General features: G+C 51.8%; 1 protein-coding gene across 2 annotated transcripts in view; it reads right to left on the bottom strand.

The window, feature by feature from the left end:
• The window catches only part of SORL1 (sortilin related receptor 1), a 32192-nt gene that overhangs the window by 7271 nt on the left and 12514 nt on the right, over nt 1-12407 (bottom strand). For both annotated transcript variants that reach the window (XR_014938249.1, XM_015884157.3), the window contains exons 15-37: nt 11613-11741; nt 11310-11395; nt 10093-10265; nt 9701-9832; nt 9416-9507; nt 8785-9031; nt 8356-8494; nt 7981-8154; nt 7709-7822; nt 7282-7404; nt 6744-6863; nt 5260-5382; nt 5042-5149; nt 4762-4896; nt 4408-4539; nt 3668-3802; nt 3301-3456; nt 2854-3003; nt 2192-2320; nt 1926-2052; nt 1146-1315; nt 790-902; nt 463-567 (exon numbers count right to left, since the gene is read on the bottom strand). Coding sequence is in view for 1 of the 2 variants with exons in the window: in XM_015884157.3 (XP_015739643.2) it covers nt 463-567; nt 790-902; nt 1146-1315; nt 1926-2052; nt 2192-2320; nt 2854-3003; nt 3301-3456; nt 3668-3802; nt 4408-4539; nt 4762-4896; nt 5042-5149; nt 5260-5382; nt 6744-6863; nt 7282-7404; nt 7709-7822; nt 7981-8154; nt 8356-8494; nt 8785-9031; nt 9416-9507; nt 9701-9832; nt 10093-10265; nt 11310-11395; nt 11613-11741 (3112 nt within the window). In the remaining variant the exon portion in view is untranslated. The remainder of the gene's footprint in view (nt 1-462; nt 568-789; nt 903-1145; nt 1316-1925; nt 2053-2191; nt 2321-2853; nt 3004-3300; nt 3457-3667; nt 3803-4407; nt 4540-4761; nt 4897-5041; nt 5150-5259; nt 5383-6743; nt 6864-7281; nt 7405-7708; nt 7823-7980; nt 8155-8355; nt 8495-8784; nt 9032-9415; nt 9508-9700; nt 9833-10092; nt 10266-11309; nt 11396-11612; nt 11742-12407) is intronic.

Below are 12407 nucleotides of genomic sequence, written 5' to 3'. Positions count from 1 at the left end.
GTTCATCTTGCACATGGACACTGGCAGTGTACATTCCCCAGGGCTGGCACACTTTCACTTCTTGTCCATTCTATTAGCAATCACCCAGACTCTGACACATGTGTGCCTTCTCCACACCTACCTGCTGCTCTTTGCAGCCATTCATTCAGGAGCAAATTTATCTCTGCCCCAGATCTGGAGCAGTTGCAGTGACACCAGAATGGGAAATTGGTAGAATAGGTTTCATAACACAGCCTGGCCTCTTGGGTGGAAAAGCAAATCAAGGGGCACAACTCTGGTCTTAAATCTATACACATTGCCAGTGCAAATGCCAGCACCCCACAGAGGGCTGACATTAAAAGGCTGGAGTTTAACATCATGCTTCTCCAGCAATTAGTTGGCTGCACAAGACTTGAACTGCTTAGCAAACAGTAATGAGGTAGTGCAGAGCTCTCCTATAGACTGAGCTCCGAAGATGCTCACCCGAACTGTGTACAATGTGTTGACCTGTAAGTTCTTGATCTCAGTGTAGTTCTTGGTGGTTCTGAGGGATGACCACTCCTTGGAACCGCTGCTGCTGTATTCCACCTACAAGCACCAAAACTGGGGATGAGAACTCCAGGGTCAACAATTCTGTAGGTCTTTCTATGCCAAAAATAATTAATCAAGCTTACAAAGGAAACAAGAAAGAAAATAGTGGTTTTGAGTTTGTGTTGCTGTCTACAGCCCCATAACGTTGCTCTCAACACACCATTCATGTCCCTCCAGCCCCATGCAGATGTCTGTGCTCAGAACAGCAGCAGGACTCACAATGAATTCCCGTATGAGGCCGTGGGCATTCACAGGGGCACTCCAGCTGCACAACACCACCCCCTCAGCTTCTTTTTTGAGGGCCAACTGGAGGTTAAAGGGAGCGTCCGGCACTGGGGGGAGAAGCACAAGCATTAGGATTGATCACAGCTGTCATCTGAGAAGCAGCAACAGGAGGGCAGGGTCTGCCAACAAAGCAGAGGGTAGACGTGGTCTTCTGGTGTGCCCCAAGCCCTGCTCAACCCTCACTGGGCCAATGGATGCTTCTAGTGATAGCAGTGATGCTAGTTGTGCTGGTTCATTGCTTTTTATGAACCCCTCCCAAACTCCAGCTAAAACCACACAGCTCTGCTTACATCCTTCGGGTACCCGCAGGGTGATGAAGTCATTGGTATTGTAGACTCTGCTGAGACACTGCACTTGCACCTTCACCTGGTAGGTGCAGTCAGGCTTGAGGACCTTCAACACGCTGCTGGTTTTGTTGCTGTGGGTTTCCAGAACCTTCCAGATGCTTTCCCCGACCGTTCTGCACGAGATTCAAACCCCTTCAGTCAGGGATGTACTTGGTGACAGAGGGGGACATGTAATCAATTTGTATTTTAAGAGCATGCTGCTTAGTTTTCTGGGCAGCAAAGCCCACCACCAGCTTGGAAAGCTGTTTCAGAGTCTGAACTAAGTGTAGCTCGGTGCCTTATTGGCACCATCACCATCCTCTGAGGTTTGCCCTCACTGCTGTGCTCTAATTTCTTGACTTTGTTCTCATTGTTAGCGGTCCCACAAAGACAAGACCCAAGCAGGAACAGAACACCCAATAATACCCACATTTCTGTAGAGTAAACAGTCTGAAAGAAACAAAGGCAGCTTTTCACAAAGGTCCCATAGCTGCAGCTATTTTGGGGGCCGCTTTGCATTGAAGCACTAGAAGATTTTCCAACTAGAAATAGATTGCAAAGCTCTGTCTTTTGAAATCTGATTCAGTACAGGGCCTTGCTGTAAATACATGTGCTGATCATGGAACCATTAAGGTTGGAAAGATCACTAAGACCATCCAGTCCAACCATCAGCCCATCAATCACTGATGTCTGTGCTCATGCTTCTGCCCTTCACCCAATACAAACAGCGAGGCAGTGGGGTACCTGTAATACACGTTGTAGACACAGGAGGTTGAGGACATCCTCTTTGGCCGAGCCCAGGTCAGGGTGATGGCACCAGAGAAGTCGGCCGTCCATTGTAGGTTCTGTACCTTGTACACAATGGTATCATCTAAAACAGAGAGTGTGAACCTGCAGGAGGGAATTCAGCCCTTTGCCCAGAACAGGAGTTCAGTTCCACTGCCAACCCATGGAGGCAGAAACTGACTGAAGGGAGCATTGACACTGTGCATGGTCAGACTGCAGCTCACCCGTGCAGTTCCTCTCGTCGCTGCCATCAGAGCAGTCCAGGTACCCATCGCAGCGCTCGGTCGCCAGCAGACAGGCCTCCCCATCCTCACAGCGGTATCCCTGGGGGCACGACAGCGAGCTGTGCGTTGCTGCAAGCAGAAAGGGTGCAGGGCTCAGTGCAGGGAAGGTCCCTGCAGGGATGGGGCTGAGTGCTGGTGTCAAAGCAGGAATGATGCATGGATGGAGCACAGAGTGCCATTAACAGCCCTATCTCCACCCTGCTGCATATTCTACCATGATCATGTCCACCACCAGAAGGACCTGGTGCAGGGAAGTCACCATCCCTGAAGGTATTTAAGTGATGTGTGGACATGGTGCTTAGGGATGTGGTTCAGTGATGGACTCATAGTGTCACATCATGGTTGGATATGGAGTGCTGGATCATGGTTGGCATGGTTGGGCTCAATGATCTCATGGGCATTTTCCAATCTAAATGACTCAACGATTCTATAAAATTAATAGCTGGACTTCTAATGGGAAAAAAACCAACCACAACATTGGCATGTAGGGCTATTTTCCCCACTTTTACTGCCAGGATTCCACCAGCATTAACCCTTCCCATCCCCACACAGAGCATCCCAAGGGATAGAACCAGATATGATGCTCTCAGCCCCACACTCACGGCAGCTCCTCTCGTCGGTGCCATCCTGGCAGTCCCTCCGGCCATCACAACGCTTCCAGTTGGGGATGCATTTATGCAGCTGCTGGCATTCGAACTCGGCTCTGCTGCAGCGACCACGAGGCGCTGGGGGGCTGGCGGTCACATTGGGGTCTGCGGGTGGGAGAAGCGAGGAGAGAACCCAGCAGCACCGACAGCGATCCGAAGTTCATTACATGGCATTGGTGCCGGCTCCACTAGATGGCAATGTCCTCCCATCTAGCAGCTAGCTGGGCTGCCTGAACTATCCTCATTGCTGACTGCAGAGGGCTGAGAAAGCAACTGCTCTGCAGGTACCTTCAGTGCAGGTATGAGCTGAAAAGCCACCCCAGTTCCCTCCCCTCCCGTGATAGAGGAGGATAGAGGAGGTCCCCAGCCGTGATAGAGGAGGATTGAGGTGAGGATGCTTACGGGAGGTGGGACAGCCATCCTCGTCGGAGCCGTCGGCGCAGTCGCGGTACCCATCACACACCCAGCTGTTGGTGATGCAGGCGCCGCTGCCGCATCGAAAATGGTTGGGGAGGCAGGTGGGAGGGATGGCAGTGGTGATGGGAAGGAGTGGGGAGCCTGAAAGACACCGGACAGGGTATCAGAGCACCACCAGCAGAAGGGAGTGGGGAAGGCATGGCAAGACGTGGTGTTATCTGCGTCTGGATCCCAATTGGGATTTTCAGGCAGGCAGAACATGCACACAGCCCATTTGTGAGGGATTTTAGAGGCCCCAGAGCTGGTGCAGGACACTGGGGTGCAGCCTCAGTGCAGCATCAGGGACACTCACCTTCACACTCCTTCTCATCCGACCAGTCCCCGCAGTCGTTCTCTCCATCACACTTCCACTGGTTGGGGATGCAGTGCCCATTCCCACACTGGAACTGGTAGTACCGGGAGCAGTTGGGGGCATCCGTTGGGTTTTCTGACAAGGAGAGGAGAGTTCTCTGAGCCCCAGTGCTATCTCAACAGCCTCTAACACAGCCAAGGTACAAGAACAGGGCACTCCCCCAGTATCCTCCCAGCATTTTGAGCAAGATCCTTCCTCTCCAACTCCCCCATTTCTCACAGCTATCATTGCTTTGTTGACAACATTATAATGTACGTGCACTGGGTGCAGCCAAACGGTTCCTATGGTCTAATAAGCAGCAGTAGAATTCATAGAGCACAGCAGAAGCAGAGAAGCAAGCCCTGAAGCTCTGCAATGAAGGCACAGCTGCTTTGCCTGGCTGTGCACAGCTCCTAGTGCTGCCCAGGGAACGCTGATAAATATTGAACTTGGCTGTGAGCTGCCTGTCTGCTTTGGGCTGGGAATCTGGAGGCAATATGGTCCCACCAGACTCACTCAACCACAACACGTGCCCGCAGATCGGATGTACAGCGTGCTGCAGCTAATCTACCTGCAGAAAGAGAATGGTGCACACACGCACATACATGCACACATATAGATGCATGGAGCTTGTTCCCTGTGCTTCTGGTATCCAAAGGAATAAGAAGCCATAATGACAAGGACCTTGAGGTTTTGCTCACCACAGCTTGCTTCATCTGAGTAATCACCGCAGTCATCCATGCCATCACACTTCCACACCAGGCTGATGCACACCCCGTTTGAGCACTGGAAGCTGAACTGGTCACAGGTGCGGTGGAACTCAGGCTCCTGAGCTGCAGGGGAGGCATGAGGGGAAAGTAAGGGTCAGTGTGGGGCTGGAAGGGAACCCCACATGGAGCAGGAGGCTGTCATGGACTTCTGAAAGCACAGCATTACAGTCCAGGATCACTGCTTAGGAGACATGGCAGCTTTGTGGCACCCTCTCCATGCTTGTGGTCTCCTCCCTCCAGCCCTCCCTATACAAAGTGCCTTGAGATGCACAACACCACGCTCACCACATCCTGCATAGCTGGCATCTTCATCGGAGCCATCCTCACACTGGATGTCACCATCACACACCATGGAGTGGGACAAGCACTGCTGCCTGTTCTTGCACACGAAGTCCATGTAGCGGGTGCACAGGGGAATTTCTGGGCAAAGTTCAGCAGGAGGGGATGGCACCATGGCACCAACACCTCTTATTTGCCTTTTGCAGATGCTCAGAGAGGAGCCCATTTCCTCAATACCAACATTATCCCACCATGGGCACATCTCTCAGCAGCCCCCAGCACTCACCACAGTCCTGCTCATCAGAGGCGTCAGCGCAGTCGGTGATGCCATTGCAGTGTTTGCTGGTTGAGATGCAGGTGCCATTGGGGCACTGGAAACCGTTGCATTTTTTTTCTGAAATTAAGCAGATTTTGCCAATTTTCAGTACCAAAAAGCACAGCCCCTAAACCCTTTTCCCCTGACCCCTATTGGAGTTCTCATGGGGTGCATTTGCAGACACGTACCGCAGATGGTGGGGTCTTCATCAGAGCCATCCTGGCAGTCAGCATCACCATCGCAAGCCCAGCGCTGTGGGATGCAGTGTCCATTAAGGCACTGGAAGCTGGAGGCCTCACAGGTGCGGAACACTGATGGGAAGAGAGCAGGGAGAGGGTCCATTTCTCTCTGTGCTATATTTGCTCACAAACCCTCTGCACCCCAGGGAGAAATGAGAAAACTTTGGGGTTACAAAGGGCTCAAGGCCTCCTTTGGGCTCCTTTTAGCTAAGGATCTGCTGCAGGGTGTGCTGGTTGAAGCCAAGCGTATATTGTTGCTCTAGAGACAAATAGCACCCTCCAGCCAAGCGAGCACTCAGTGCTATCAACAAGAAAAGCAACGTGCAGCCTAATTAAATGGCAAGCTCGTGAATTTCACATCAGCTTTGTGACATGTGCTTGCCAATATTTCAAAATGCCACAGTTTCATGGCAGTAATATTCTATTAGGTATTCAGTGTGAAATGTAATTATTTCAGATAAGAGCAATAAATACAGCCAGCGGAGTCAGATGAAATGTTTCTCAAATAATTGTGATCCTCTCAGATAATTTTAACTTCAGGCTTTACGAACCAGAGATGCTTTTTGAAGTAGGTTCTGTTCTAGGAGAATTTCTCTCTGGAGAAACTCATACGAGAGATAAGTGATACCAATATAAATTAAACCTCCTTAGACAGAGATGTGCACTGAATGCCAACAACAGCAGCCCTCTGAGCATTGCTATGCACCTCGTGTGCTGGAGGCACATCTAACCCTGTGGATAGAGGATGCAGGAGCTCAGCTCAGCAGATGTGATCCCCCCAGGGGCTCTTGTGAGCCCCATCAACACCCAAAGGCCCCATTAGAACCCAAAAGCTTCTATCCTGCATGTTGCTCTACAACACAGCCACTTGCCTTTCACTGATGGCCTTAAGCTCTAAGAACTGCATCCTCCTCATGCAACACTTGAGATCTGGGGCATTTTTAGAGTGAAAAAGACTGCTATGTTGTTATCAGCTGTTACTGTGTCTGAAGGAAATGCTAGTTTTCTTCAAAGTGTTTCACAGCAAGAAAATGGCCAGATTTCAGGCTCTGAAATGAGATCAGTGCACACTGCCCTGTCTGTTGCCTGCCTCCAACAAAGGAGCCCATTCTGAACACAAGGATTCTTTGGCTGCCTGGCAGCCACAGTCTCACTTCCCTATTCAGCACGGCCTCAAAGGCACAGTCGGCACCATGCCATGATGCACCTCGAGCAGCCACTGCTGCAAAACTGGTGCAATACTGCTCTTCCAAAGCCAGCCAAATGCAATTCCTCCAGTGCAACCTCCCCAATGCAACACCTCCAGTGCAGCCCCTCCAGTGCAACCTCTCCAAAGCAACACCTTGAATGCAACAACTCAAACACTACTGGGAAAGGCTGTGAGCCCATAAAGAGGGATGGCAATATGTTATTGATTACAGCAAAGCACTTACTGGTACAGTTGGCTTCATCAGACCAGTCCCTGCAGTCATTGTCATCATCACACCTCCAGGAGAGCCGAATGCACATCCCTGAGCTGCAGCTGAACTCGTCTTTTCTGCACTGGTGAGCCTCTGTAAAGAAGCACAGACAGCTGTCAGATGAGTTTAGGGCTTGGGGAAAGGAGGAGGAAAGTTTCACACAGGTTATTGACCAGGAAGAGGAGGCTGATAGTTCAGAAGCAACACTGAGCAGCCCACGCTGCCACGTGCCTGCTGGGTGGCTACCCAAGGACAGCCTTTAATCTCAACCAACTATTTGGCTTTGGGTCAGAGGAAGGCAGGATGCTAAGAGGACAGAACCTCCCTGCCAGACTGCAGCAATAGGGGAATTCACTGCACGTCTCTCATCTCCTGCAGTGATAGGAGGAGGCAGCTGTTGGCTGGGGCTTACAATGGGGATCTGGAGCAGCACTGCATTGCCTGACAGCACAGGGCTTTGGTCCCTCACACGGGGATAGGGAAGGAGGAGGCGTGAAGCAGAGCAGCTCACCACAGTGACTCTCATCGCTGTTATCACCGCAGTCATCCTCCAGGTCACACTTGTAGGACAGAGGGATGCAGGTCCCCGATTCCCGGCAGCGGAACTGGGTTTCGGGATCACACACGGTGGTGGCTGATGGGGAGAGGAGGAGGTCAAGGTGGTGTTGGGAGGATGGTGAGCAGGACTAAGTGCATCCCACCCCACTGCTGCTTGCAGACTGGGGGTGATGTGTCCCAGGCAGAGGATAGAGAAGCAAACACTGCAGGGTACAGCTCACCCCCCCAACGTGATATTCAGTTCCTAGGGCAGGAACTGCACTCTGAACACCTCTTGCTCCCCATGACTACAAAGGGAGCGTGGGACATCAGCTCATTTGAAGTGCCAACGCAGCAGACATCTAAATTGGGACGGGCAAATGCCACCATGGGACACTTACGGCAGTTCTTCTCATCGCTCATGTCCCCACAGTCATTGTTGTTGTCACACTGCCAAATGCTGTTGATGCAGTTCCCGTTGAAGCATCTGTACTGGTTGGGCAGGCACGTGTTTTCTGGTGCAGAAGGGAAAACAAAAAGAAGCTGGCGTGAGGAATGACGCCACGTTCTTGGATATCAGATGTGCTCCTTGTCCCAAGGGCAGCTGGGAAGGTCATCAATGGAAGAAGCTGCTACCGCTAATGACAAGAGCAGGAACCAAGCCTGGCGTTACCTTCCTTCACGCAGGTGTTGTTCTTCATGCTGTAGCCATGAGGACAGTCACACTTCACCTCCCCTGAGGGCAGCACGGTGCTGGAAACACCCTCAGGGCACTTGCAGCTCCGGCCATTGTTGGACTTGGGCAAACAGAGCAGGCTGCAGGGGTGGGCAATGCAGGCATTCCGTCCTGGCACCAGGGAGAAAAGGGACACAATCAGCAGGGGCTGTAGGCAAGCAGGAAGCCCCATCCCACCCCCCATCTCAGCTTTGAGGTTGCAGCCCCATGTACTTGGCATGGAAAGCCATGGTCTGTAGATTGAGCTATGGGGTGGGTGCCTGGATCGATACCCCCAGCAAAGATAACCTGCAGGCTTGTGCTCTCAACTACCTGTTGTCTTTCCTCTGTAGAAGATTTTCATGTCCATGATCCCGTTTAATCGGCCAACCAATGTCTCCATCCTTGAGCCGCTGTTTTTGGATGCCCGGAAGATGCTCAGCTGCGACCAGTCATTCCAGTAGATCTCGTTCTGAAGGGCACACACTGCTAAGCACTAAAGCACCTGAGCACCCACAGCCACAGGGCAGCAGAGTGCAAATCCCTCCCAGCCCACTGGGAGGAATATGAGGAAGATATGGGCTGGGATTTGAGCAGGAGTGGAAGCAGGAGTTGCTAGATGCAGGAGTTTTGGGGAACACGTCTGGAGCAGAAATAGAGTGAGCACTATGCTAGCTGCTTCCCACCAAACCCAGTGTGCTGAGTGCTCCCACCATGCAATGGAAACATGGACAAAGTGGACACGGTTGGCTGCAGCAGTACCTTAAATACAGCAATGGCATAGGGGTGCGGGAGGCTGTCCAGGATGACAGATCTCTGCAACCCATTGAAATCCACTCTCTCAATCCTGTCCATGTAAGCCTCAGTCCAGTAGATCCAGTGGTCATCCACAGAGATGCCATTGGGCCACCGCACACCCTCCGAGACGATGCAGGCAGCCAAGGAGCCATCCATGTCACTTCTGTAAATGCCAGGCCTGGAGTCTCCCCAGTCCGTCCAGAACATCAGCCTGCAACAGGCAGAGAGCTCACCAGCAACAGGAACGGCACGGCTTGTCACAAGGGAGCAGGTTATCAAGCAGAGACGTGAGAGCTTTGCATTCCCTGCCTCTTGTAAGAGGTGCCTTTGGGGAAAGGAGCTCTTTGCAATTCAAATGAGAGCAGCGTTGGATCTGCGAGCAGAAGGCAGGCTGACTGAGCTGCAGTTTGTGAGTGGCCATTCCAGGGTTCTATGATCTTTAAGGTATCTTCCAACCCAAGCCATTCCATAACTCTGTGATAAGCCTTCCACGCAGCATCCCCCTGTTCCTCTTGTGTGGCTGTAGTGTTAAAGGGGAGGGTCTGATCTGCATGGTGTACAAGGGATCTGACAGTAGGGAGGTCTCCTTGCTTACCCTTCTCGAGGCACCAGCGCCAGGGCTCTGGGTCGCTCAAGGATGGAGGAGTTGAGGACAGTGAGACGCAGGTCCCCATCTGGATTGGCAACCTGGAATTGTAACAAAAGAAGAGGGCTGTGCTGGTTGCAGGCTGTATGGAGGGAAACTGCATAAAACCTGAGGCAGTAATTCATAATATTCCAGTCTAACAGCTGCCATGGGCACAAGGAGCTGCACTGCAGGGCAGTGGAAAACAGCTGTGCCATGGGAGTCCCCTCTGCAGCACAGGTGGTGTGACCATACCTCAATTTTGGGAATCCCAGCATTGACCCAGTACAGCAACTGGCTGAGTGGTTCGAAGGCCAAAGCTTCCACTGTTTCCAACCCAGTGCTTATGATTATTTCTTGCCCAGAGCTGCCATTGAGACAGAGACGCTGGAGGAAAAATAAGGATTAAAAAAAAAAGGACTAAAAAAGCAAAACCAGCATGGAACCTTCTCAGCTGTGGAGCCCAATGGCCCGAGCTCAGCACTATATGAGACTAACACACTACATGGGCACACTGACCACTGAGTTCCCCTCCAACCCAAGCCATTCTATGATCGATTCCACAGCAGCAGAGAGATGGGAAATGCCCCCAAAACAAGATGCTGACTTTCAGGCTGTTGCTCCCACCCTGGTGAATCCCTGCTCACCTGGATGATGTCCAACGTGACATCAGCCCAGTAGAGGCAGTTGTGTTCATAGTCAAAGTCGAGCGCGACCGCCCCGCGCAGCCCAGCCAGCGGCAGCTCCTGGCTGAGCCCCGAGGCGAGGTCATAGCGATGGATGGAGTATCGGGTGGCGTACAGGATGAACTCGTTCTCCTCTGCAAGGTAAGAGTTCATTACTGGGTTATGGGGTGGGTTTGATCTAGTGATCCTGTGGTTTTTGGGGTGCTCGTGGGGTGAGGAGGAAATGGGGGATTTTTTTCCCATCACCCTGACCACGTGTGTGTGTTCCAGCAGAACAGTGGAAGGGAGGCAAAGGCCCTTTGTCTCAATGGGATTAGGTTAATTAGAATACACTAATAGCCTTACATGCTCCCCTTATTCCCTCGCAGCAACACTGCAGCTATTGTTTATCTCAGAGGGCTGAAGGAGGAGGTAGGGATGGCAGAAAGCATTGTGACCAGTACCTTGCCACGTTAGCACAAACAAAACAGTGATCTCCTCCCATTCCTCTGAGCTCTCATAAAAAATATAACTGTGCTGCAAACCTGGGAGTCCTGGGGGACACTTTCCAATGGGAAAGATCCCAGAGGGGTTGTGTCCTCAGTTTGTGCAGAACCAAACCAGCCTGGAACCAAGCTCCCAGGCATTGCATGCTGCAGGTAAAGTCCATTAATGCTATTAACAAGTTGGGCTGATGTCAGAGAGCAGCTTTGGCTACACACCCCTAATGGGATTATATGGAGCTAAGAAACAGACACCGTGCATGAAAGTGTTACCAGGGTGTGAGCCACCACGGAACTGAGGAAGCAAGGGTTTGTTTTCTGGGCTCTTTGCAGCTCTCCAAATAGCTCAGAGGGCACGGCAGGGTGTGGAGCATGTCGGTCCTGAGTGGGGAGGAAGGCTGAACACACCAGCCAGCACCAAACCCGCCCCAGGCTCGAGCTGCAGCGTGACAGCAGATTAAATTACAGCAGCAAAGAGCAGAATGCAAATAGCTGGCAGCGTGTGGGCACAAGGAGCAAGTCAGTGCCTTGGATGTTTGAGAGTAAGTAGACGTGGAGGTGAAATCTCACTGGGTATGGGTATGAGGATAAAAGGGCAGCCTTTGGCGTGGCCTCAGTAGGCATCACTAATTCATGCCTAATTCACAATAATGGATTCAGTTAATGAATGGGCCGAAGCCAAGCTCACACACTCACCAGCCAGGGGGCATGGCAGCATTTCCCCCTCCAGCCGTGCCTCGATGTCACCACCCATACAGGTGTCCCCAGAGATCTTCCGGTAGCTGCAACACACAGAGTTCATTGCTGTTGCAGCAGCATTGATAACCACTGTGTGCATCAGAAGCAGCCAGTGCTTCTCAGCTACAAACTGGATGTTGTGCTGTATGTCTCAGCATGCAGTCCACTTACTGTCACCTGCAAGGTGTGCGTGCATGTGTTTGGTTATATCACCATCAATCCCAGCCCTTAGATGATGGGGTTCCTAAGCACAACACCTACCCTCGAGTCCTCCTGTAGGTTGAACCCACAGGGCACGGTACTGGTGGGTCATAGGGCTTCCCTGCAAACTCAGGGTCTGGGACACAAACTTCCAGCGATAGATCCTCACTCAGCTTAAAGCCAAAATCACTGCAAGGAGAGACACGATGTTAGCAGGGAAGGGAGAGAAGGACAACAGAGCTGCTTTGCTGTGCTACTATCGCAAAGTGTGAAGATCTCAATCCAGTATCTAGCTGTATAATAATATTGAGCTGTGCATCTTAGCTCCTTTCCTTCAGGACTTCTCTCCACCACCACTGAGCCTCCCCATTCTAACCGCTGGGGCTGGGCTCCCAGCCAGCTGGCCCACGTCTGTACCTCAGCATTCCCATCTGTAAGATGGGAGCTGTGATGTGCTGCTGGCTGGGAAACGCCCTGGATGAGGCTACACCACTCTGGTTTTACTGTGGTTCCAATGTTCCCAGCTGGCCAGATTCCTCTTGGATCTCAGCAAGGGACAGACAGGACTGTAGGTGAAAGCTCAGCCAGCAATAAGCCGTTCCCTTACTAACCCCAAGCCTTTGCCTCCGAGTGCCAGAACCCATTCCCTAATCCTGACAGCTGTGCGGTTTCAGCATCAGATGAAACAACTCTGCAGGGCCAGCTGCATTCCTGCGGCTGTGGGGTCACAGGGCTGCATCACAGAGCATCCCTGCATGTGACAGTAAATTGTCTGCCACCATTTGAAAGAAGGTGATGGATTAACAATACCTTCTACTTGTATAGAACCTTTCAGAGGTTCCCCAAAGGCTCAGG

Source organism: Coturnix japonica, chromosome 34 (assembly GCF_054131305.1).
Source record: "Coturnix japonica strain WE chromosome 34, WE-NBRP24, whole genome shotgun sequence".
Classification (NCBI taxonomy): domain Eukaryota; kingdom Metazoa; phylum Chordata; class Aves; order Galliformes; family Phasianidae; genus Coturnix; species Coturnix japonica.
This window is presented reverse-complemented; position numbering and strand designations above follow the sequence as displayed.